At 33.6% G+C, this 21,324-nt stretch overlaps 11 protein-coding genes and 1 non-coding gene across 12 annotated transcripts; 4 read left to right on the top strand and 8 right to left on the bottom strand.

Moving 5' to 3' along the window:
• Positions 1–310: 310 nt before the first annotated feature.
• Positions 311–2,197, bottom strand: UBP5 (putative ubiquitin-specific protease UBP5; the record flags this gene model as incomplete). Its single annotated transcript, XM_041551437.1, has 1 exon — positions 311–2,197. The coding sequence occupies one exon, from the start codon at positions 2,195–2,197 to the stop codon at positions 311–313; it is 1,887 nt and encodes a 628-aa protein (XP_041407371.1).
• Positions 2,198–2,522: 325 nt separating this feature from the next.
• Positions 2,523–3,773, bottom strand: FTR1 (high-affinity iron permease FTR1; the record flags this gene model as incomplete). Its single annotated transcript, XM_041551436.1, has 1 exon — positions 2,523–3,773. The coding sequence occupies one exon, from the start codon at positions 3,771–3,773 to the stop codon at positions 2,523–2,525; it is 1,251 nt and encodes a 416-aa protein (XP_041407370.1).
• Positions 3,774–5,097: 1,324 nt separating this feature from the next.
• LSM5 (RNA-binding protein LSM5) lies at positions 5,098–5,361 on the top strand (the record flags this gene model as incomplete). Its single annotated transcript, XM_041551435.1, has 1 exon — positions 5,098–5,361. One exon carries the CDS (start codon positions 5,098–5,100, stop codon positions 5,359–5,361), a length of 264 nt encoding a protein of 87 aa, XP_041407369.1.
• Positions 5,362–5,430: 69 nt separating this feature from the next.
• SCC4 (cohesin-loading factor complex subunit SCC4) lies at positions 5,431–7,305 on the bottom strand (the record flags this gene model as incomplete). The annotated part of the gene is made up of 1 exon (XM_041551434.1): positions 5,431–7,305. The coding sequence occupies one exon, from the start codon at positions 7,303–7,305 to the stop codon at positions 5,431–5,433; it is 1,875 nt and encodes a 624-aa protein (XP_041407368.1).
• Positions 7,306–7,777: 472 nt separating this feature from the next.
• Positions 7,778–8,554, top strand: SPT15 (TATA-binding protein; the record flags this gene model as incomplete). The annotated part of the gene is made up of 1 exon (XM_041551433.1): positions 7,778–8,554. The coding sequence occupies one exon, from the start codon at positions 7,778–7,780 to the stop codon at positions 8,552–8,554; it is 777 nt and encodes a 258-aa protein (XP_041407367.1).
• Positions 8,555–8,863: 309 nt separating this feature from the next.
• On the bottom strand, positions 8,864–10,180 carry PEA2 (Pea2p; the record flags this gene model as incomplete). The annotated part of the gene is made up of 1 exon (XM_041551432.1): positions 8,864–10,180. The coding sequence occupies one exon, from the start codon at positions 10,178–10,180 to the stop codon at positions 8,864–8,866; it is 1,317 nt and encodes a 438-aa protein (XP_041407366.1).
• Positions 10,181–10,658: 478 nt separating this feature from the next.
• Positions 10,659–11,585, top strand: PPH3 (phosphoprotein phosphatase PP4 catalytic subunit PPH3; the record flags this gene model as incomplete). Its single annotated transcript, XM_041551431.1, has 1 exon — positions 10,659–11,585. One exon carries the CDS (start codon positions 10,659–10,661, stop codon positions 11,583–11,585), a length of 927 nt encoding a protein of 308 aa, XP_041407365.1.
• A 761-nt stretch (positions 11,586–12,346) lies between these two features.
• Positions 12,347–12,420, bottom strand: KABA2_06S07326. The gene has a single exon. It is a non-coding gene; the product is annotated as a tRNA-Val (tRNA).
• Positions 12,421–13,499: 1,079 nt separating this feature from the next.
• On the bottom strand, positions 13,500–16,079 carry UBP3 (mRNA-binding ubiquitin-specific protease UBP3; the record flags this gene model as incomplete). Its single annotated transcript, XM_041551430.1, has 1 exon — positions 13,500–16,079. The coding sequence occupies one exon, from the start codon at positions 16,077–16,079 to the stop codon at positions 13,500–13,502; it is 2,580 nt and encodes an 859-aa protein (XP_041407364.1).
• A 556-nt stretch (positions 16,080–16,635) lies between these two features.
• KABA2_06S07282 (2-aminoadipate transaminase) lies at positions 16,636–17,997 on the bottom strand (the record flags this gene model as incomplete). The annotated part of the gene is made up of 1 exon (XM_041551429.1): positions 16,636–17,997. The coding sequence occupies one exon, from the start codon at positions 17,995–17,997 to the stop codon at positions 16,636–16,638; it is 1,362 nt and encodes a 453-aa protein (XP_041407363.1).
• Positions 17,998–18,457: 460 nt separating this feature from the next.
• PET122 (Pet122p) lies at positions 18,458–19,360 on the bottom strand (the record flags this gene model as incomplete). Its single annotated transcript, XM_041551428.1, has 1 exon — positions 18,458–19,360. The coding sequence occupies one exon, from the start codon at positions 19,358–19,360 to the stop codon at positions 18,458–18,460; it is 903 nt and encodes a 300-aa protein (XP_041407362.1).
• Positions 19,361–19,870: 510 nt separating this feature from the next.
• Positions 19,871–21,040, top strand: OXA1 (membrane insertase OXA1; the record flags this gene model as incomplete). The annotated part of the gene is made up of 1 exon (XM_041551427.1): positions 19,871–21,040. One exon carries the CDS (start codon positions 19,871–19,873, stop codon positions 21,038–21,040), a length of 1,170 nt encoding a protein of 389 aa, XP_041407361.1.
• Between the last annotated feature and the right edge of the window lie 284 nt (positions 21,041–21,324).

Raw genomic sequence — 21,324 nt, 5'->3', positions numbered from 1 at the left:
ATTTCTCATACGGACATTCAATATCAATCATCTGCCTCTTCGTTTCCTTTTATCATTACTTCAATGATTTGGAACAGATTTAGTTGTGTCCTCATTAGCACTGAAGGTAACCCCTTCGTTCACTATATGTGACTATACAAATATAAGATATCTCTTATATAATGACGTTCATTGTTATTTACTACAACAGGTAAAACATATTAATATGTTATATGTTGTAAACCAGTACACCTATTTGTAAACATTATATATCTTAACAACAATATTTTAAAAAATATTATAAGCAAAAAAAGATTAAAAATTATTTACCTTATTCAATCATCTTATAAAATAAAACATATGCATTTGGGGAGATGAACTCATTTGCAAAATGTACAGGTCTACACTTTGCGTCATCAAAATGCCACCACGAATCTTCTTGTTTCTTTACGTACGACGAATAATGTCCAGCATCCATTGTCCCTGTGTGACAAGTAACTCCAAATAACGAATATTTTGGTATAATATTCTCAGTATTTCTGTAAACAGATAAATCTAAAATAGGAGGATATTTTACATAGCAAGTATTTTTGTTCATATAATTACTAAATCTGTTTAATTGAACAATCAATATTTTTGGAAATTTTGTGATCTGTAATCTTTGTGTGGCAGGTCTTTTCATTTTGCAATTAGAACATTCCCATTCATTGTTCCCCATCAGATTTTCTGGTCTATAAAATTGGTTTATACATTCATGGATGTAACATGAAGGGTGAGGAGGTAGCGTCAATGATAATGTAGAAAATACTTGAAAAGTATTAGACTGATACAAACAATATTGACAATGTAAAATAGAAGCCATTTGCCCTTGGAATAATTCAACAATAAGGTTGAACTCCTTCTCAAGGTATGAATACCAGGCAAAATATGCTTGTTCTTCGAAGTTCTTCTGATTCTTATTGCCGTTAATATTAGTCTGAGGAACTCTAATGAAGGTACCTTTTTTAAGATCATCATGCATACTATTTATCAAGAATTCACAAAATTCCAAACAATCTTCTTCATGGTTAGAATTAAACATTTGATTGATTGTTCCACAACATTTTTTCAATTGAAGACAAGAGCTCGTTTTTTGTTGGTCGAACATTTTGTTGCTTAGTGAACTTTTTACCATTGTTTGTTCCAGTCTTGCTAGAGCAGTAATGATTGTACCTTTGCTATTTTTTGGATTAATATAGTCAATATTATTTAAAAAGGAATTAGATATCAACATTGATGATAACTCATTTATCTCCAACAAGCATTGAATGATACAATTCATGTAACACGAATTGTATTCATTTTCCAACCCAACAATGATATTTTTATTATTTTGATTTGTGAATGAGTTTGTATTAAATATTTGTCCTGAAGTTTCACTTTGTTTAACCAAATCATTAAGATTCAGGTAATATGCCTTTATGCTTGGCACTGATGTGTTTAGAGAAATAAAATATTTAACAAAAGTAATAAAAAGTGGTAATAATTGAATAAAATCTGGTGATGGTAAGCAGAGGATAATTTCGTTGAATTTTGAAATTTCTTTTAATAAAAGGGATTGCTTTGTAGAAGAACAATTCTGAATTAACGTTTCAAAATCAAACGTAGTAAATTCTGAACCTATACTTGGGTATATGATGATCGAATCATTAAAATATTCATTATTGGTCCCCGAGGTATCGAAAGGTCTATATTCTATAATAATACTAGTATTAGACTGAACTGCTGACTGCAGTTCCCTCGTTTCGATTCTATTAACCTCGAGGAAACACCTTGTCTCTTGGAGATTTACGTTATTTCGCATGTATTTCCGTATTCTAATAATAGACACATCATTGATCAAACTAGTTCTTAATGTATTCCTCAATTGAGTCAATTCTGTATTAAGTGGTAAATTATTATTAATTTTATCCTTAACAAATATTAAATAAAATAGTTTCTGGTAATAATCATAAGTAATTTTGTACAGTTCGTCGAGGTATAATCGATTACAATCTATTACATTAAGGGTTTGAAAAAGGAATTTGGTGAGTTCATTATAATGATTCAGTAACAAAGAGGATGTTGAAAGAAGACGCCCGACATCTGTCACGTTCCCATACTCGAGAATAAAAGAATTGACATCCTTACTGAAATAATTGATCCCATTATTTGGAGCAATCGGTTCTATCAAATCCATTGCACTCAGCTCTTTATTGACCTCAGTTTGGTAAATAAAATGAGGGAAGTGAATGAATAATATTAATTACGGATAGTATTATTGATCATCAATCTTGATCATCAATCCTTTGTTTTATATACCATAATTCCACTTTGACAATGAGCTTGCGCCACATGATAAGATCTGATGAGGGAGGTGGTGCAAAATCTAGTGAACTTCTTACCATATATTTTTCTATGTGGCTGATGACGCAAAAAAAGAAGAAATAACTGATAAGTTTAACTAATTAAAACATTTATGTGGCAATGTGGCTTTTATGTATTTACAAAAGATTATATTGATATTATATGCTTCTTTCATTTGTTTCTTGAATTTGTAAGGTGTGGTCTTCGACAGTTTGTTTCTTATCTGTACTATCAAAGGGCTGCTGGCTTGAAGATCCAAATTCATCTGCGCCTTCTTCATTCTGCTGATGTGCAGTCAAATCAATGGCACCATTTTCATTGAATTGTAACTTCTCTAAATTGTGGAAGAGGTTTTCTGTTTGTTCTTGAGTCATTTCATCCTTTTTTTTATTTTTGAGCCAATAACCTGGATTTAATTGCCTTAGATGTAGCTGTCTGAAAAATGGTAAATGACCCTTTTTCTCTTCATAGATCATGAGTCCCAAGATGGATATCAGCACAACCCAATATATATTGTAACAAAGAACAGATGACAAATAACCCGTATTTTGCCATCCCAATAAAGCATTGAAGATATCCCACCCATTATCTAATTCTGGGTTACAACAATTGACGTGATACACAGCTTGCTTGATATTGTAAGAACCATTACCGTCACCACCTTCAGAGGCATCACCACCAGTCTTAACGTTGAACCTATAGTTTTCGAAAAACCATGCTCCCCTAGAAAATAACCCTGCAGAAATCAGATACAGGATAGAAGTAGAAATTATCAGAAACACCTGCAAAGAAGAACGAGAGGCCCCAAAGTAAAGTAGCCAACCAACAAATCCTCCAGCTAGTAGACCAACAAATACTGGTAACGGATAGGCAGATGCTTGTGAACCCTTTGTGGTGATACCTGCACCAGCGACAAAAACCACAGCTTCAAGACCTTCTCTAAGAACTGTGATAAATGGTAATAAGAACATTGCATAACGACTAGTTAAATAACTTAATTTAAATCTATCACGTTTACGTTTTGGAATATCTACTAAGGATTTTGCAATCTTCACTCTCCACTTACTTTGCATTTTATTCATTCTTAACATAGGGATACCCATCATTGTAATCATAACGGTAGCAATCATACAAAATATACCTTCCCAAAGATCTTCAGCTGACCCAAATATATCTTTTTGTAAAGAGTAATAAGCACCAATAAACCCACAACCAATTGCCAGACATATCACAAAGCCAACTCCGACACCTATCCAAACTTGTTTTTTTAGCTTTTTGAATAAAGCAAGATCTCTTGTACCTATAGATTGGTCCAAGAAGGAAAGAAGCACGGATATAATAACCACTGCTTCAAGACATTCTCTGAAGACGACAAAGAAGACAGCAACACTAAACACTTTGTTAACCATCTCGACAATAAAATAAAAAGAAGAAGTTCTATATTGTTATATAATTATTGAGTTGCGGATTTCAGAGATACAAATTTCACAATAAATCAAACATTCTTCAAAGAAAAATATCTTTCTAAAAGTATCAATAGATATATCTTATATATATATCAATTTAATTATAATTATAAGTCATTGAGTAGTCAGGACAAAAACGATAATAGCCAAAAAATACTATAAGATTGGTAGAATTATTACATTAATCAGGTGCAAATTGAGATTATAATGTCAGGTTACAGCATCACTTGTGCACCCAGCAGTATTTACAACTTACGTGATTAACCGATAATTTCTAGTCCAAGCTTTAAAAAGGACGAATGAATTAAGTAGAGCTCAAATCGGGGGACTCTTCTTCTTTTAATTCAAAACACACCCTTTATTACACTTAGCCATAAATGTATATGCACATATACATTCCAATAGGAGTGCACAAATGAAAAACGTTGCATCCATTGGCAATAACAACGGTACGTTAGTTGTATAGATTTCTCCCTGAAGTAGCCAATGAAGATAATACAACATAATATAATAAAATATTGCATGGAATGTCATTTTTGCACCAACTTTGTTTATTATTTTCTAAGAAAATCATATGGCTGACTGACTTCGAAATTTGTCAACATTGATTATCTATCACTTGTAATAAAAAATCGTACGGATTTAGTAACTGACTTTTACCGTCTTTAAATTTACTATTTATGTTGAATTTGGTCAGCTGAAGTCACCATCTCTACCTGCAGAAGTTAGGGTTTGTGAGAGTGTCGTGCACTAAATTGTGCGCACTATTTAAAATATGCGTATGATAATTGCGCAAATTATCAAAGTAAAACTTTCTGCGTGACAATGTGTGCGCCCTGCAGTATTTACTATGACACATCAGCCGGGTGTAATTCTCCAAACCCTACTTTTGCGCTTTCTAAAATAATTAAAATATCGTTATTTATGAATGGAAAACAACAATTTGCGAAAAGCCGAAAATGAAAAAAAACCCAAACGAAAAATAATAAAGGAAAAACTGGATAATTAGCGTAACGCAAAATTGCATGCACCAATATGTGTAAACCATTATGAAACCAGGATTAGGAAATAAGATTGAAAGAAACAATAATAGGAGAGCTTAACCAAAATATTAAGACTGGGTTTAACTTCTTTTACTTTTTCTCTTTGGACTAACATTACCAAAACTGAACATCCATCAACTTACCGTTTATTAACCTGTGTTTAGCTTCACTTTAAGATTTTTTTATTGCGAGAAACACTATTAACCATCACATATAAAAGCATAATGAGTATAGTCGAGATATTACCTTTAGAAGTCATTGATAAGACAATTAACCAAAAAGTATGGATCATCCTACAATCAAATCGTGAATTTACTGGTACTCTTGTTGGATTTGACGATTTTGTTAACGTTATCATAGAAGACGCAACTGAATGGACCATCAATGAGAACAACGAAAACGAGTTAGTAATGGAGCATCACGGTAGATTACTACTTAGTGGTAACAATATAAATATGCTTGTACCAGGTGGGAAGAAGGACTGTTAAAGGGTATACATCCAAGCATTATTTATTATTGTACTAAGAATGATTTGATGACTAGTCCTCCAATACTCATTACATTTCCTTTAGGATTGACTCAATTTTAGCTTTTGTGATAAGAACTTCTTTATTGTTCATGGAGATTGTGCAATTCATTAGGTGCCATAACCCAATCACATAACGTATATAAGGCATACGTTGCCCTTTTGTAATTTGTAAGCATATATTTGAAATTTCATTTATCTTTTTTAGATCTGTCTCTAATAAACGACCACCAAGGTAATTTACCATTACTTGTAAAAATACACTCTTCTTTAACTTATATTGTTTTTCTATTTCATTATGATTGTCGTGTGATACTGATGTTAGGCGGTTACTGCTATAATATCTTTGTAATTGTGCGAGATATTTACTACGTGTTTCATCATTAGTAGGTAAGGGGGTTGCGGTGAAAGGTTCCAAATGAGATGTTAGCCATATGATAACTATAGTGCAATCCCACATAGTATTGTTTTTTGCAATGTTACTTTTATCTTGTAAAACTTCGATGTCATGCCATACTGTTTCACAACGTACCATTAAAGTCTGCTTTGTATTGTCTTCACACTCATTAATTTTGGAAACTAGAAGGATATAACAATTCAATAACGAGATAAGAGCTACTTCATCGCTCACTGTTTCCCGAGATAAATTGTAGTATTGGCTAGCTATATCTTCAGATTGTGATTCTTCTTGATTATGCATTACGTTTAGTAAATCGTTATATCCACCCCCATCTTTGAGATCCTTTGTACTTATATGTGATTTTAATATAAGCCTCTCCCAAATTCTATAAAATTCGGTTAGATCAAGGAGTTGAGAGAACCATTTCATTCTATAGTTTCTATCATTTAATGAAACAGCAATTAAATTTGAATCCACCTCTTCTCTATGATGTAATTCTTTGACAAGGTTTTTCTTAACTCGTGGTAGAAACTTAATACTGAAATTAGCTGTTTCATCATAACAATTCACTAGGTAACTTACGGCTTGAAAAAACAATAATAAAGTCTTGAGATTCTTATATTGGAACAATGTTGAATGTTTGAAAACAACATTCACATCTTGACTAAATGAGATAGTTATCACTGATTGTTCATTTAATTGATCCTTGTATTGCTCAAAGAAAGTTTTAAATTGAGTCAATGTATCCGTAATATTTTCATCCTTTAGGATCTTATCAGTCAGCAAAAGCATTAATTTCATAACGTAGAGTTCTGGACCTAGCGTCTCCACAGTTACATTATTTAATTCATCCATATATTCCTTAGGTATCTGTTGATGTTGCTCTAATAGCCAATTAATGTGGTATATAACAATTAATATGTGCCATTTTTCATTGATCTGTTTAGATTCTACTAGGAGGTTAGGGTATAATTCATTAACTTTCTTTGTTCTATTCAAAGCATCACATAACCACACTTCTACTAATTGGAATAATTGACACCATTCTCTAAGAGCATAATTATCTTCGTTAAACAAACTTTTCAAATATGATATTAAACCAGTACAATTATTTAATGCCACACGATATTGAAACTGCGAGTTTCTTTTTACAGTAACGTCGTACAGTGCAATGAATTCTACTTGTAGCCAGTATTGCATATATATGTAATCAGAACCATTCTTATAGTTTTGAAGCCTTTGTCTGAGAGATGAAAGGTAAGTCTCTGTAATCTCACAATCAGTAGTTTCATCGAGTAATAATTTCGTCAAAGAAAATGTGACATAGACATCCTGAACAATAGTTAAACTGTAGTTCATCTTAATATCTGTTAGGGCTTGAATTGAAGTTCTGATCAATGTATAATACTGCTCTAAACTTTTATCATCGTTAACAGTAGAACCCAATCTATGAGCTTGATCTGTGCATTCTCTCGAAATTCGCATTAACTCCACCACAGATGCCATTTATTATTATTATTTCCCCTCCTAAAACAAGTTCTCTTAACCTAGGACTCAAAATATGCAGCAGGCGTTGAATACAAACAACTTAGTCAACAGTGGTCTACTATCAATCGAAGCATGATCAAAGAGTTTACACTATTGCTCTTGCTCTTGATATGGCGTTTAATTATTATATTTGACTTGTTTTGGCGATGCCATCTTCGTGTAACATGATTTTGTGAAATACAAAAAAAGACTAAGAAATGATAATTCGAGAAAACCAACGAAGTCACTTGAAGTTGATGAAATAATCTTTTTTAATAAATACTGAGAAGTATTGCTCATAAAGGAAGAACAAGAACAAGAACAAGATATATATAGTTAACTATTTCTAGTAGTGGAGAGGGTTAGTGGAGAGACTGATATTTTTTGTTTGGTAATTTTTTTTGGGGGTCCTATTTTTGCATATTATTTATTTATATCGAACCAGTAACCTATGTCGGATACTGAAGAGCGTTTAGAGAAATTCAAAGAACAGAATAAAGCAGTATTTGACCCTAACACTAGACAAGTATGGGAGAGTCAGACTGCTAATGATGCTACCTTAAAAGATGAAAGTACCGTAATTGGTAAGAAGATGGAAGATGTTGACAACAAAAAGACTGAAAGTAATAATATACAGGGCACTAACAATAATGAAGCAGAAGAAGAGGATGACGATGCAGCTACATCAGGTATTGTGCCGACCTTACAAAATATTGTTGCAACTGTAAATCTTGGTTGCAGATTAGATTTAAAGACTGTGGCTTTACATGCACGTAATGCAGAATATAACCCTAAGCGTTTTGCTGCTGTTATTATGCGTATCCGTGAACCAAAAACTACAGCTTTAATCTTTGCCTCAGGTAAGATGGTTGTTACTGGTGCAAAGAGTGAAGATGATTCCAAACTTGCAAGTAGAAAATACGCAAGAATTATTCAAAAAATTGGTTTTGCAGCTAAATTTACAGATTTTAAAATCCAAAATATTGTTGGTTCTTGTGATGTGAAATTCCCTATTAGATTGGAAGGTCTGGCATTTAGTCATGGTACTTTCTCATCGTACGAACCTGAATTATTCCCTGGTCTGATTTATAGAATGGTTAAGCCAAAGATTGTGCTGTTAATCTTCGTTAGTGGTAAGATTGTTTTGACGGGTGCAAAGCAAAGAGAAGAGATCTACCAAGCGTTTGAAGCTATATACCCTGTGTTGAGTGAATTCAGGAAGATGTAATAAGGTAGGGTGTTTAAGCAATCACTATTTGGGTTCACTTAATTTTATTTTATTTTCTTCTGTTTAAATTGGATATTCGTAATACAATGCGGTGAAAGTAATCACGCACGCTCCTATATATGTTTACACATCATAACATTTCAACTGTTATTACTTTATATTATCGATGGAAATGTTTATTTTAGCATATCTGGATTGAGATACTCTACGTATATATATATATATGTGTGTGTGTGTGTGTGTGTGTATATTTGGATGATGGTGTATATGATTAGATGGAAAAACATGGATGTAATATATGAAAAAAAATTATTTAATTTGTTTCTTTTCTAGTTCTTTACGCATTTCTCTCTCTTTAGCAAGTTCTGTTTCGTATTTTCGTTGTGTTTCTGTTAATAGTTTCTTAAATTCATTACGCATCAATGTTAGCGAATATGATGATCCCTTACCATCACTCTTAAGTTCGCCTTTCGAATCTAAAGAACTTTGACTACTACGTACATTATCACGGTCCACAGTTAGTGGCGATAGAAATCCTAGATCATCTCCAAGGCCCTTTAGAAGGGGAGTATTGTTTCCTTCGATGATTGGATTTAGTTCTTTCATTTGTAATTTTTCTTGAGTTTCAAGTAATTCATTTTCTGTTTTAGTTAAATTAGAATGATAATTTAATAGTTTTTCCTGCAATTCTCTATTAGTTTTAGTTAATTTTTCAATATCTTTTGAATATTCAATTCTATCGCTTTCGAACTGTCTCGTTAAGAAATTATGTGCCAGTTGTAAATCATTCAATGCTGTATTCATCTCCTTCACTTTACCATCGTTAGCCTCTTTGTCTTCAGTAACACTGGAAATTTTCTCCCTGTTTATCTTAGCCATTGCAATCATGGAATCAATGATATTACGAAGATATTCCTTTTCATTAGATTGATTTTTTACTCCAGATGTAGGCTCTTTAAATTGTGGTTTGATATCAACCCCATTCTTAATTGCATTCGACAAAATGTATGATATTGTATCTTGCATATCGATATCGGATGTATCAATTCTAAGGGAACCTTCTGTATTATTTGAGGTCTGACCATCACCAATGACTGTTTTACGAACACTAATATCCTTTGAAGAAATGGCCATGTCACTGATAGAGCTGAGATCTATATTTGTAGCATTAATAGATTCCAAAAGATGTAACATTTCATCAAACCATTCATTAGAGCCTACTTTCATCTGTAATAATTCATTGAAATCTTTGATTTTATAAGTACTATTAGTTCTTCCATTAATATCATCTTGTTTATTTCTCATATGAGTTTGATAAATAGCAAATTCACAAGCTAGTTTCTTATCAAGATCCAACTCCATAATACCTGTGTTAACAGTAGAAGGTATCGTATTTGTTAAATGTTCAGGACTAGCAGAAGAACGGTTAGAAGAACTACCATCCATATACAGCAGATAATCAAATTCATCCGTAGCAGTCACTGGTCTAGGACAAACAGTCGCACCAGAAGAAGAGGCAGATGTCAAGTATTGCATCAATTCCTGGTGATTTAAAGGATACTGATCATAGCGTTCTGGTGCAAATAGCAGTGGATTAGCCTTATGCATTAAATTATAATCTAGCATTGCAAATTTATATTTTATGTAGTTGATTCTTCTCTCTCTAACACGGAAAAGTCTTCACCGGATCGGTCGCTAGGTTTAAGCAAATTTAAAAAGCCGTTACAATGTAGTATATTTGTATTGTTAACAGCTATTGCAAATCCTTTTATCTCTTGGCCTTTGAATATAGTTATGATTTGTTTACAAAACACGTCTAAATGAAAAGCCTTTCTTCACATCTCAAACAATTTTGGTGTTGTTGTGGGCACGAAAGAAAGAGGGAAAAAAAAGTTCATCGAGTTTGGCGAACTGAAAAATTGCAAACAATAAAGAGACAGAGAAACAAAATATAAACAATCATAGTTAAGTTATCAAGGTTGAACGGAGGCTAATATATCGGTACGGGACTTATTCATTAATCTTTGTTTTGAATTATCAAAGGTAGAATATAGATACGAAACTATTATATTGTGTTATTAGAAAAAGAAAGCTTCTTCACGTCATGATGAAAATCGATCGCACAATAACGTTGCTGAAACAAGGGAAACATATCACAGAGGAAGCTGTATATTCACTCTGTTTGAAAGCACAGGAGTTGTTAATGACAGAGGCTAATGTTACTCATGTCGATACACCGGTAACTATATGTGGAGATATTCATGGTCAGTTGCACGACCTTCTAACATTGTTTGGCAAGAGTGGTGGTGTAGAGAAAACACGATATATATTTTTAGGTGATTTTGTCGACAGAGGATTCTATTCCTTAGAGTCATTCTTATTATTAATATGTTACAAGCTGAAATATCCCGATAGAATTACACTCATAAGAGGTAATCATGAGACGCGTCAAATTACAAAAGTCTATGGGTTTTATGATGAAATTATGAGAAAATATGGAAATAGTAACGTTTGGCGATATTGTTGTGAAGTATTTGACTATTTGTCTCTTGGAGCAATCATTAATAATAATATATTTTGTGTTCACGGAGGTCTTTCACCTGATGTTTCTACAATAGATGAGATCCGAGCTATAGATAGAAAACAAGAAGTACCCCATGAAGGTGCTATGTGTGACTTATTATGGAGTGATCCTGATGATGTTGAAAAATGGTCGTTATCACCAAGAGGTGCAGGGTTTGTATTTGGTCAAAATGAAGTGAACCAATTCCTGCATACAAATAATGTAGAATTAATAGCGCGTGCACATCAATTAGTTATGGAAGGCTATAAAGAAATGTTCGATGGTGGATTAGTCACTGTATGGTCGGCACCAAATTATTGTTATAGATGTGGTAATGTGGCGGCTGTGTTGAGAATAGAGGATGATTTACAAAGAAATTATACCATATTTGATGCTGTCCAACCTCAAGATGGAGTCGGTAATGCAATTATTCCTACAAAGAAATCGCAAATGGATTATTTCTTGTGAAAATGCATAAATATTCCTTCTTTATCAAATATTCTCATTAAATGACTTTTACCTATGCTAGGAATGTGCGTACCATGTCAGAATCTGTGGAATGAATGTTTTTTTTCAGAAAGAACATATTGATAATCTTTTGAAATAAAGAAAAGTCAATTATAGTTGATATAATTGCACAACATTTGACGTGCTTTATTATGCAGAATCTAATTACTTGTCTAGCATTTTGAAACAGGAGCTCTTAGATCTAATATTACATCAAATTGCGAACTACGAACGATACAACAATTTTGTATGCATATGTCATATTGATAATTGCATTGAGCTGTACTTTCTGAGGTGTCGTATTCGTATATCGCACAATTATACCTCTTATACATGGTACAGTAGTCAAAGAGCAGTCATAAGGGTCGTTAGAGAAGCTAGGATCTTTGACGTACCTTTGTACATCATATGGATTGTCAAGAGGCGCAGGAATATGATTACTTCGGAATATAAGTTAGAATTATTAAAATCAATTTTAAGCATTCATGTGGAGAAAAAGAGTTTTGACAATCGAATATACTTATATTGGTTGTCAGCATAGATTTGTATCTATATATGTATCTACTTGTTATATTTTAACTGATGGTAAGATGAACAAAACACTAAAATAATATTTTTCCTCTTTCATTACAATACATATAAAGAAACTGCGATATATTTGAATCGAATTCACTGAAACAATCCTTCGGCGGCTAAGTTGTTAGCAAAAAGAAAATTAAAAATGATTTCGCCCAGGATCGAACTGGGGACGTTCTGCGTGTTAAGCAGATGCCATAACCAACTAGACCACGAAACCTTATTTTCTTTGAAAGAATAAGAATATAGCTCTAATTTTTAAAAAGGGTCATTTTCGCCATGTTTCGGATAGTTCTAAGGACACAGATGCCTGTGTTTGACAGAAATTATGTGGGATCTAAGCTGAAGCGGACATACTGTGGTTATACTTATATTCGTTCATATTATATAGTGGCAGGTAGAGAGTCGGCGCAGCTTGAGTTTTAATGTGTTGAATATGTAGCGGCAGCACTAAAAAGGCTAACATTAGCTTAACCTAACTGAAGGTGAAGGTAGCTAATGTAAGTAGAATTTAGAGTGTGCTGCACTGTCGTATATATAATAACACATGATATATACTGCATAATGTAGTATTCGTTCCCCCTACATTGGGTTTATTGGAGCTACATAGTCCAACGTTACTATGCACAAAAGATGAGCAGTTTAACAACAGCAACTCTGTTTAACATAATGTTAGGTAAGCAAAATATACTTGTTATATTTCTCTTATATTTGTAAGTGTTTTTTTTGTATTGTATATAATTTACAGAACGAATAGAATCTAACTCAGAATGTAAGTTCAGAATTCTTTGTTTTTATATTATTTAATTTTACCGATATTTCATTTCTTCTTGTTACCGAAACGATTGTTACCTAAACGATTGTTGGGTAGTAAAGTGATTACCTAAACAATTGTTAAGTAATGAACTTATTTCCTAAACGATTATGACCTAAACGACTATTACTTAATAAATGTTTAGTTCTTATTAGGACATTTTAGATATCTTGATTCCAGATAGTTTCTGTCATAAAGGTATTTCTTTTCCTATTGAAATTAAGTGTTGTGCATCTTACTCTTAATTTCTGACAGTTTTTGTATAATACATTTCTCAAATATAATCCAAACAACGAGATATTTTGAAATGTTTTTCTATTTAGTTATATTGAACTTATCCTTAATATAAGAAGGACCTCCTACATATTATAATATAACTTTGAATACTATTTTATTAGAAAATATCTATTTGCAATATAGTTTTAACGGTGTTTATAATATTTATAGAATATAGAGTACATTATATCATTGTATTATAGAATCCTTTATAGCTTTTGGTACATCAGAATATATGCAGTTCTTGGATCGGAACCATTGTCACCAACAGTTAAAACATCTTCTTTCTTCAATTCGGTAATACCTACATCATCAATTCTATACCATTTATTGTTGCTCTTATGGTAAACATCGGCGGTGTAATGCCCACCATCAGAGCTCATACCGTGATGGTAAATAACACCAGATAATCCATATTGTCTATTTTCTTCATGTTGCTTTAAGGTTGGTGAGGAAACAGAATCAGCTGGGATAATTAATTCATGTTGGTAAGCAATCTTCTTACGGATTTTTTCAATACGCCCACTATAAGCGTTGTAATTAGTCATGGAATTATCTTTTTCGGTATTATTTATAAATGAAAACCTCTTTAATTGGATTAATAATACTTCTGGTAGTTTATCAATAAATGTTTGTTTCTTAGCTTCCACATCACTACCATTGGATGATCTGAAAGGAATCATTTCATACTCACTGAACTTCCTGAATGCAGTTTGTAAGTCATTGACTTCAGGATCAGAAATATCTAATTGGATAGTTTGGAAGGGGTCAAGTGTTATAGATTGAGACTCTTTATTATTTGGAATATCTAAAACAGAACGGAATTGACCACCAAATAGATTGGAGATAGGGGAAGGTGTGATCTCGACTGTTCTCTTAGCCGCAGTCTTGTTCTTCTTCCCCTTTTTGCTAGTACCACTAACTTCGTGCCAACCATTCTCGTCATCATTATCATCAGATTCACCATATCTCTCTATAAGAGCTGGAAGTTGACCAGTTGCACTCTTCAGGAATTGAGCATTTTTATAACGACCAAGGTTTCTAATGATATATATCTTCAATTCTTCGTCGTTAATACTTTGTAAAATATTTTGAATTTCATTTTCTGTCAAATTGTTAATAGCTGTTATTAACTCTTCGTGTAATTGATCCAACATTTGTGTTAAAAATTCTTCAGCATCCTCTTGGTGACCCCAACGTAAATCTCTGAATTTTGGGATGGTAGACAGACTCTTGTAGAATTCATCTGGTTTAATAGCATCAGATATCGAAGCAAAGTCTGCCTTGTCTGATTGAGAACGTGGTGTCCCCTCTCTGCTGTTTTTCTTAGAATTGCTTTGACTTTGCGCAACAGGTTCTTTGTCCTTCTCAAATGATTCTTTATCAAATGCTGTAAACAGGTTGATGCATGCATCCCATAGTTTTGTAGAACATGAGCTAACTCTAGAGTTAGGGTTTCTTGTGCTTAAAACATTTAATATGTCAATAAACGGTTTACAATATAGTAATACTTGAAGCACTGAACTCATGAAACAGATATTTGCTGTGTTGATAATACCTCTTGGTATAATCGTCTTAAGAGGTAAATCATTTTCACCTGTTGGGCCATGCTTCTTCAGGGCGTAGCTAACATAATCAGGATCGAAACAAGCTCTTAGAGCAATGGATCCAATTGGTTCAGCACCTTTTGTCGTTGGTGGGATATATTTCTTGTCCTTTTTTGGTCTGGTAGATGAAGATGAGACTATTGAAGTAGTCCTAGAATGAGTATGTGGAGAAGCATTTTTACTATTGCTAGCTGATTTTACTTTTGCGCCGGCAGACGAGGCAATAGCCGACCAAGATTTAGGAGCTGGAGTCTCGACTGCAGGGGTTAAAGTTGGAGCTGAGTTTGTAGTAGCTATTGGAGATGATGCGACAGTAGTGTCATCACTAGCTACAGAGTTGATGCTTGTTGTTGAAGTGGTGCTTACAATTTTCTTGGATTCATCTTCCTTCTTATGACAGTTTTCTTTTTCTTTTTTTTTACCATCAGATTCTTTGACTTTCTTCTTATTTTCTTGGGGTATAGTTGGAACAGGTTCACTCTTAATCTCAGAAGGTTCTTCGATTGGTTTTATTGATTCTGATTGGGTATCTGGTATTTTTTCAACAGTTTCTATTGTAGAGGCAGATTCACTTGACTTAGCAAATGTAGTGGTTTCTTTGGAGTCATTGACATCAGCGACCTTCACAGAGAAGTTTTTATTTTTTGCTTCATTAAATTCTGAAGCTGTAGTATTGATATACAGTGGAAATTTCTTACATGTTTCTGAAATCTTTGCAACGTCCAATTTTGAAACATCGAATTTAAAGGGATCGTGATTAACAGAACTGGATCTACTGTTTCTAGTTTGATTGCTATTGACTGAAGATTGTCCATAGAAACTTTGACTTTGATTAGGATAATATGGTTGAGATTTGGCAGGATTCATGGTACCAGTAATGCCGGTCCCGGCACCTGCACCATTACCATTGTTATTATTATTGCTATTATTCCATTTCTTCTTGGAACCCATATTTCCTTGAGGAATATTAGCCTGATATCCCATTTGAGTATGAGGTTGATTAGGGTTCATCATCTTGTAGTTATAGTTTGGTTGAGCATACATATATGGAGTTTGATAATTGTACATCGGAACCGGGTTCTGGTAGATTGGAAATTGCATATTGACATGAGGCATTGGAGGTGGGGATGATGTCTTTGGGTACATTGAGTACGATTCTTCTTGGTTTTCTGAACCGTTCATAATTCTAAAATTGAAGGAAATGTATATTAATTACGAAAGTGGTATAATGAAGCTTGAACACAAATGGATAGAAAAAAGTATAAGGATGTATCCAGGTTCCCAAAACAACGAACTATATATATACTAAACCGACAGGGAAGAATGTAAAGCTGAAAAGTGTTCTTAATCATTCGTGCAAAAGGTAGTTGTAGTACATTACCTTTTATCATTTTTAACTAAAGAGGTATTAAAAATATTCACTGGAAACTTTCAGTCGACTACCAATTTTCTCTACGCTTTTCCCTTTCAGCAGAATTTCGCCGCGATTAGTGGCGAGGGAGGGTAAAAGGGGTGGAAATGTAAACAGAAATTGTGACCATCGACTACATTAGAGGTTGGCGTTAGATGTCGTAACCCATCCATTTCGTCCCACTGTTAGTTATCATTATGCACATGATGCCTTTTCAGCGATTTCATTGAACACACATATATATATATGTGTATGTGTATATATATAAGTATACGCTTGTATGTAATAGTAAGTCTATAATTGGATTATATGCATCTGTCTTTGTAATTAAAACGGTAACCCTAACTCGGTTGCATATTCCTGACAAACAGAACCAAATAATCTTATACCTTCTTTGATTTCATTTTTCTCCATGAAACTAATAGATAGTCTTGCTGACCTACGGCCCCAGCCCTTAGGATCACCAATGACTTCGAAATTGGATCCATTGGCAAGGATGACCTCATGTTTTGCATTCAAACGCCTTTGAACCTCTTCCATGTTGTAGCCATCTGGTAATGTAACCCATATAAAGTATCCACCATGAATAACATCGCAATCAGTCCTTTGAGGCAAACATTTCTTCACACTATTATATAGCACTTCTCCTCGTTCTTTATATGTAGCTATCAAGTTTCTTAATATTTTTGTAGCAGATCCATTCTTTAACATTGTTCCAACAATCATTGAATTTAATTGAGATGGTGTACCGCCAGATATATTTGCACCACCTTCTGACAATTGAAATGCCAGACTTGGTGTCACAGTCTCGTGATAGCCAAATCTTAAACCTGGTGCAATCAATTTGGAGAATGTAGCATTGGATACAGTATTCCCAAATGGATCATCAATAGTGGGAGACCAAGTTTGTCTATCAAGATGAACAAATCGCTTAGGTGGGGTAGGTAAAAGGTCTTTATCATTCGAAATATCTTCATCATAATTCAATATATCATAAACATCATCTGCTATGATTAACATATCATATTTTCTAGCTAATTTAATAAGTCTTAATCTTGTCTCTTCGGAGTAAGTATGACCACTTGGATTGGAATAAGTTGGAACAGTATAAATGACATATTTATAGACTTTCTTCTTCTTATCACTTTCAGGGTTGTCAATACACTCAGTAGACTCATCATTATTTGCTTGATCCTCACATTCTTGTATTTTCTTCTCAAGAGTGTTGAAATCAATGGTATCATAACCAATTTCATCAATTGCAGTTAATTTTCCTGAAAACCCAGCATCAATGAAACAGTTGTTAATTAAGAAATAAGTTGGTGATATGATGAACGCCTGCTTGGTGTAACCAGTCTGTGCTAATGTAGTCTGTAATAAGAGACTTAGGATACCGTAGGATGCACCTGAATTTAGATTTAAACATTCGGAAGTAGACCTTACATTAGAATCATTTGATAATTTGAAAACGTTATCATTCAAAAATGAACATATTGTATCTCTAACCCACAATGCACCTTGATCAGACCCATATGTCAATGGATGTCTATTCTCTGTGTCTGAATCAAATTTTCTTTTATCTGGTGTTAGCAACTCCGTAGTTGCCTCGATAATCTCTTTGTTAGGGAGTAATCTGAATGACGGATGGCCCTTAAAGAAATTTAAAGAAGCAGGTGCGTCCATACTCATGATCAAATGGATATACTATAATGGGTATGTGTTGTTACTCTCTTTCAACCTAATGGGAATAGATACTTTGGGATAACCCTCAATGAGAAAGTGGTTAATTTATAGACAACTATTCACTTAAAATAGTTAATTCTCTTCTGATAAAAATCAGATTAGCGCGATAATCGAACAATCGATATCTTGATCAAATTACAAGAACAATTATTTGATAAGCTACGATAGAGATGGGGTCATTCCTATAATTTTTGTAATGATCATTGTAGTGGATGTATATACATATATATGTTATTGATAATGTTTGTCGTACATTGATTTATATGAAATTGTTCTAAAGAATATATATAAGGAGTTTTCCTTGCCGGAAGAAAAGTTCTATATTTACATGTGCATCCTATACCAGGTTATCCTCTGGTGTATCTATACTAGTCTCCAGTATACAACTATTCAACTTGCTATTATATTATGTGTTGGAAATTCCTTTGGTTAGTAATTTTGAAGACAGGGAGGTAAGTTTCAGTTTTCCTTTGTCCAGGTTTGTAGCAAATATAACAAGTTGTGATAAATTATAACCGTCACCTTTCAATAATTTAAACATGATTATTAACGAATCTTTACGGTCCAACTGTGGATGAGTCTGATAAAATTTCTTAAATATATCTAACTTGAAAGTATTCGTGAAGGTTGGTTGCAACAATAGCAAGTTCAATAATAGTGGTAGACTCGAAGGGTTCCCTATATTTATCTTCTTCTCCGTGAATAACATCTCTAAGAGGGACTCCTCTGTAATATTGCCATTTCTTAAATCATTTGCTAGGGCTTTAATCATGTGAGGGAAATCTCTTACATTAAACGTCGTACTGATTGGTAATACATGGTCAATATCCTCAAGAAACACTTTCCACTTTTCGCTAAAACTTGTTGAGTCTCCTGTCCCACTGGCAAAACTTTCAATCTTAATCCGTAAAAGTTCATACTTCCAATGTAACATAGTCTCGTCATATATTTGGGACCCATACAACTGTTCGAAATACTCATATATCTGTTTCGTGACAAAGAATTTCTCATTAGCTAATGCCAAGTTACTCATTGCACATAATACATGTGGACGAATTATCAGGATCTGGTTATTCATCACATATTTATGCCATATGTAATCCACCGATTCCATATGACCCCAGGTACAACTTTTAGCGAGATATACTTGTAAAAATCCATAGTCCATCTCATTCGTGGTTATGGGCCTAACTTTAGTCAGAACATCATCGAACTCTCTATTCAAGCATCCAACGTATAATTGTTTTCGGACGTCTTCACTCATAAACCGACGCAAGACGCCATAAGGTCGTATGACACCAGAGACCATCGAAATGCTATAACCAAACTCAACTAGCCAATACTTAAACTAGCCATAAAGTCCTCGATTCAAGTTATAGCCAACCAATCATTCCCCCTTTTTCTTTTAACCTTTGGAATGTCGAGAGATGTAGAAGTCACTTCGAATGCTTTTTTTGGCCCTTTAAAAATTCTGAAAATTCAACTTCCCTGGAGTTTCGCTTCTGCGAAATTTAATTAAGAGAATATTTCAGCAATTTGGATGTCGAGAAGAGAGATAAATAGAGTTTTGAATTAGATATAATGAAAGAAAGTTTAGTGGAAAGCAGGTCAAATATATAAGAAGAAGTCTGAAGGTGTCCTGTTCAAAAATAACTAATATAACTGTGATTATTTGGTGTTTATTTTATTTGCTTCGTTTCTAACAGTATTTACACGATATACCCGGAATAGCCAATAAATTTTATCATTACATTTAATATCCTCTTTAGACCACACCACTTCAAACGACTATTCACGTTATACGTTTTAGATCATTATAATGTTTTTAAGATCTTCGTTGGTAAATATAGCCAAAAGGAGCACCAGTAGGTCTACTATTAAACCTGCTGTATTGAGTCCTCATATGCTAAGAAGAACCTCGTTACTAAACTCCATACCTACTGTTCGTTTTAAGTCCACAGATACAATTGAACAATTGAATGAAATTCAAACTCAGTTACCTTCCTTAGATGATATGGTAACGGGTTCATCCACCATCGTTGAACAAGCCACACACTCTATTGGTGAGTTATCGAATCACGTCGGTTACTTGAATAGTATTGGTCTGGCACAAACTTGGCATTGGCCCGCAGATATTATACAACATGTACTAGAATATGTACATGTATATACTGGTCTGCCATGGTGGGGTACTATCTGCACAGTAACATTATTGGTCCGTTTGGTAATGTTCCCACTTTACGTAAAATCTTCGGATACTATTGCACGTAATTCTAAGATTAAACCTGAATTAGATAGAGTGACAAAGGAATTGATGGCTACAACAGATATGGTTGCAGGTCAAAAAGTTGCCCTTAGAAGAAAGAAATTACTTTCCGACAATGGTATCAAGAATAGATGGTTAGCTGCTCCAATGCTACAACTACCTGTTGCCATTGGGTTTTTCAATGGTCTTAGATCCATGTCGAATTTCCCTGTTGATGGGTTCGCCAATCAAGGTGCTTTGTGGTTTTACGATTTAACTCTGGCAGATCCATATTTGGGTCTACAATTTATTACAGCGGCAGTGTTGATGTCTTTCTCTCGTTTAGGTGGGGAAACCGGGGCACAGCAGTTTAGTGGTCCGATGAAAAGATTTTTTATCATTTTGCCATTAGTATCAATTCCAGCCACTATGAATCTTTCGGCAGGTGTTGTCCTTTATTTTGCAGTCAATGGTTGTTTTTCTGTGGCTCAAACATTAGTATTAAGAAATAAATGGGTAAGAAAACAATTGAAGATTGCAGATGTTGTTCAACATCCACAATCACCTACAGAAGCAAATAAAGGTATATTTGCGGCAATTAAAGATAGTATGGCTAAATCTAGAGAACAGTCTGAAAGAAGACGTATAATGCAAGAAAAAGAAGAGAAGTTACAGGAAGAAGCTAAGGCAAGAAAGGTCAATTCTAAAATTAAAATAGTTCGTAGATCTGATTTAAAGAAATAAAAAAAAACGGCTACAGTATCCAAAGGGGTAAGTAACTTGTAAATATTTCATTTTAAGAGCCCTAAAAATGACAAAAATTTGTATAATTCCAATATATATACATTCAATAAAATAAAATCAATATGTGTGCAATAAAGAAGAGAGAAAAATTTAATTAAGATTTGTTTTAAAATTAAATATTAATGAATACATCGTTTATTATTTATAAAATGATGCAGAAATATGCAGTGGTAATTTATAAGATGCACTTGTCCATATATATAATTGTGCGCCAATTCTGGCCG

This window comes from Maudiozyma barnettii, assembly GCF_903064755.1.
Source record: "Maudiozyma barnettii strain CLIB 1767 genome assembly, contig: KABA2_06, whole genome shotgun sequence".
Taxonomy (NCBI): domain Eukaryota; kingdom Fungi; phylum Ascomycota; class Saccharomycetes; order Saccharomycetales; family Saccharomycetaceae; genus Maudiozyma; species Maudiozyma barnettii.
Note: the sequence above shows the minus strand (reverse complement) of the source record. Positions and strands in the feature narration are given on the sequence as shown.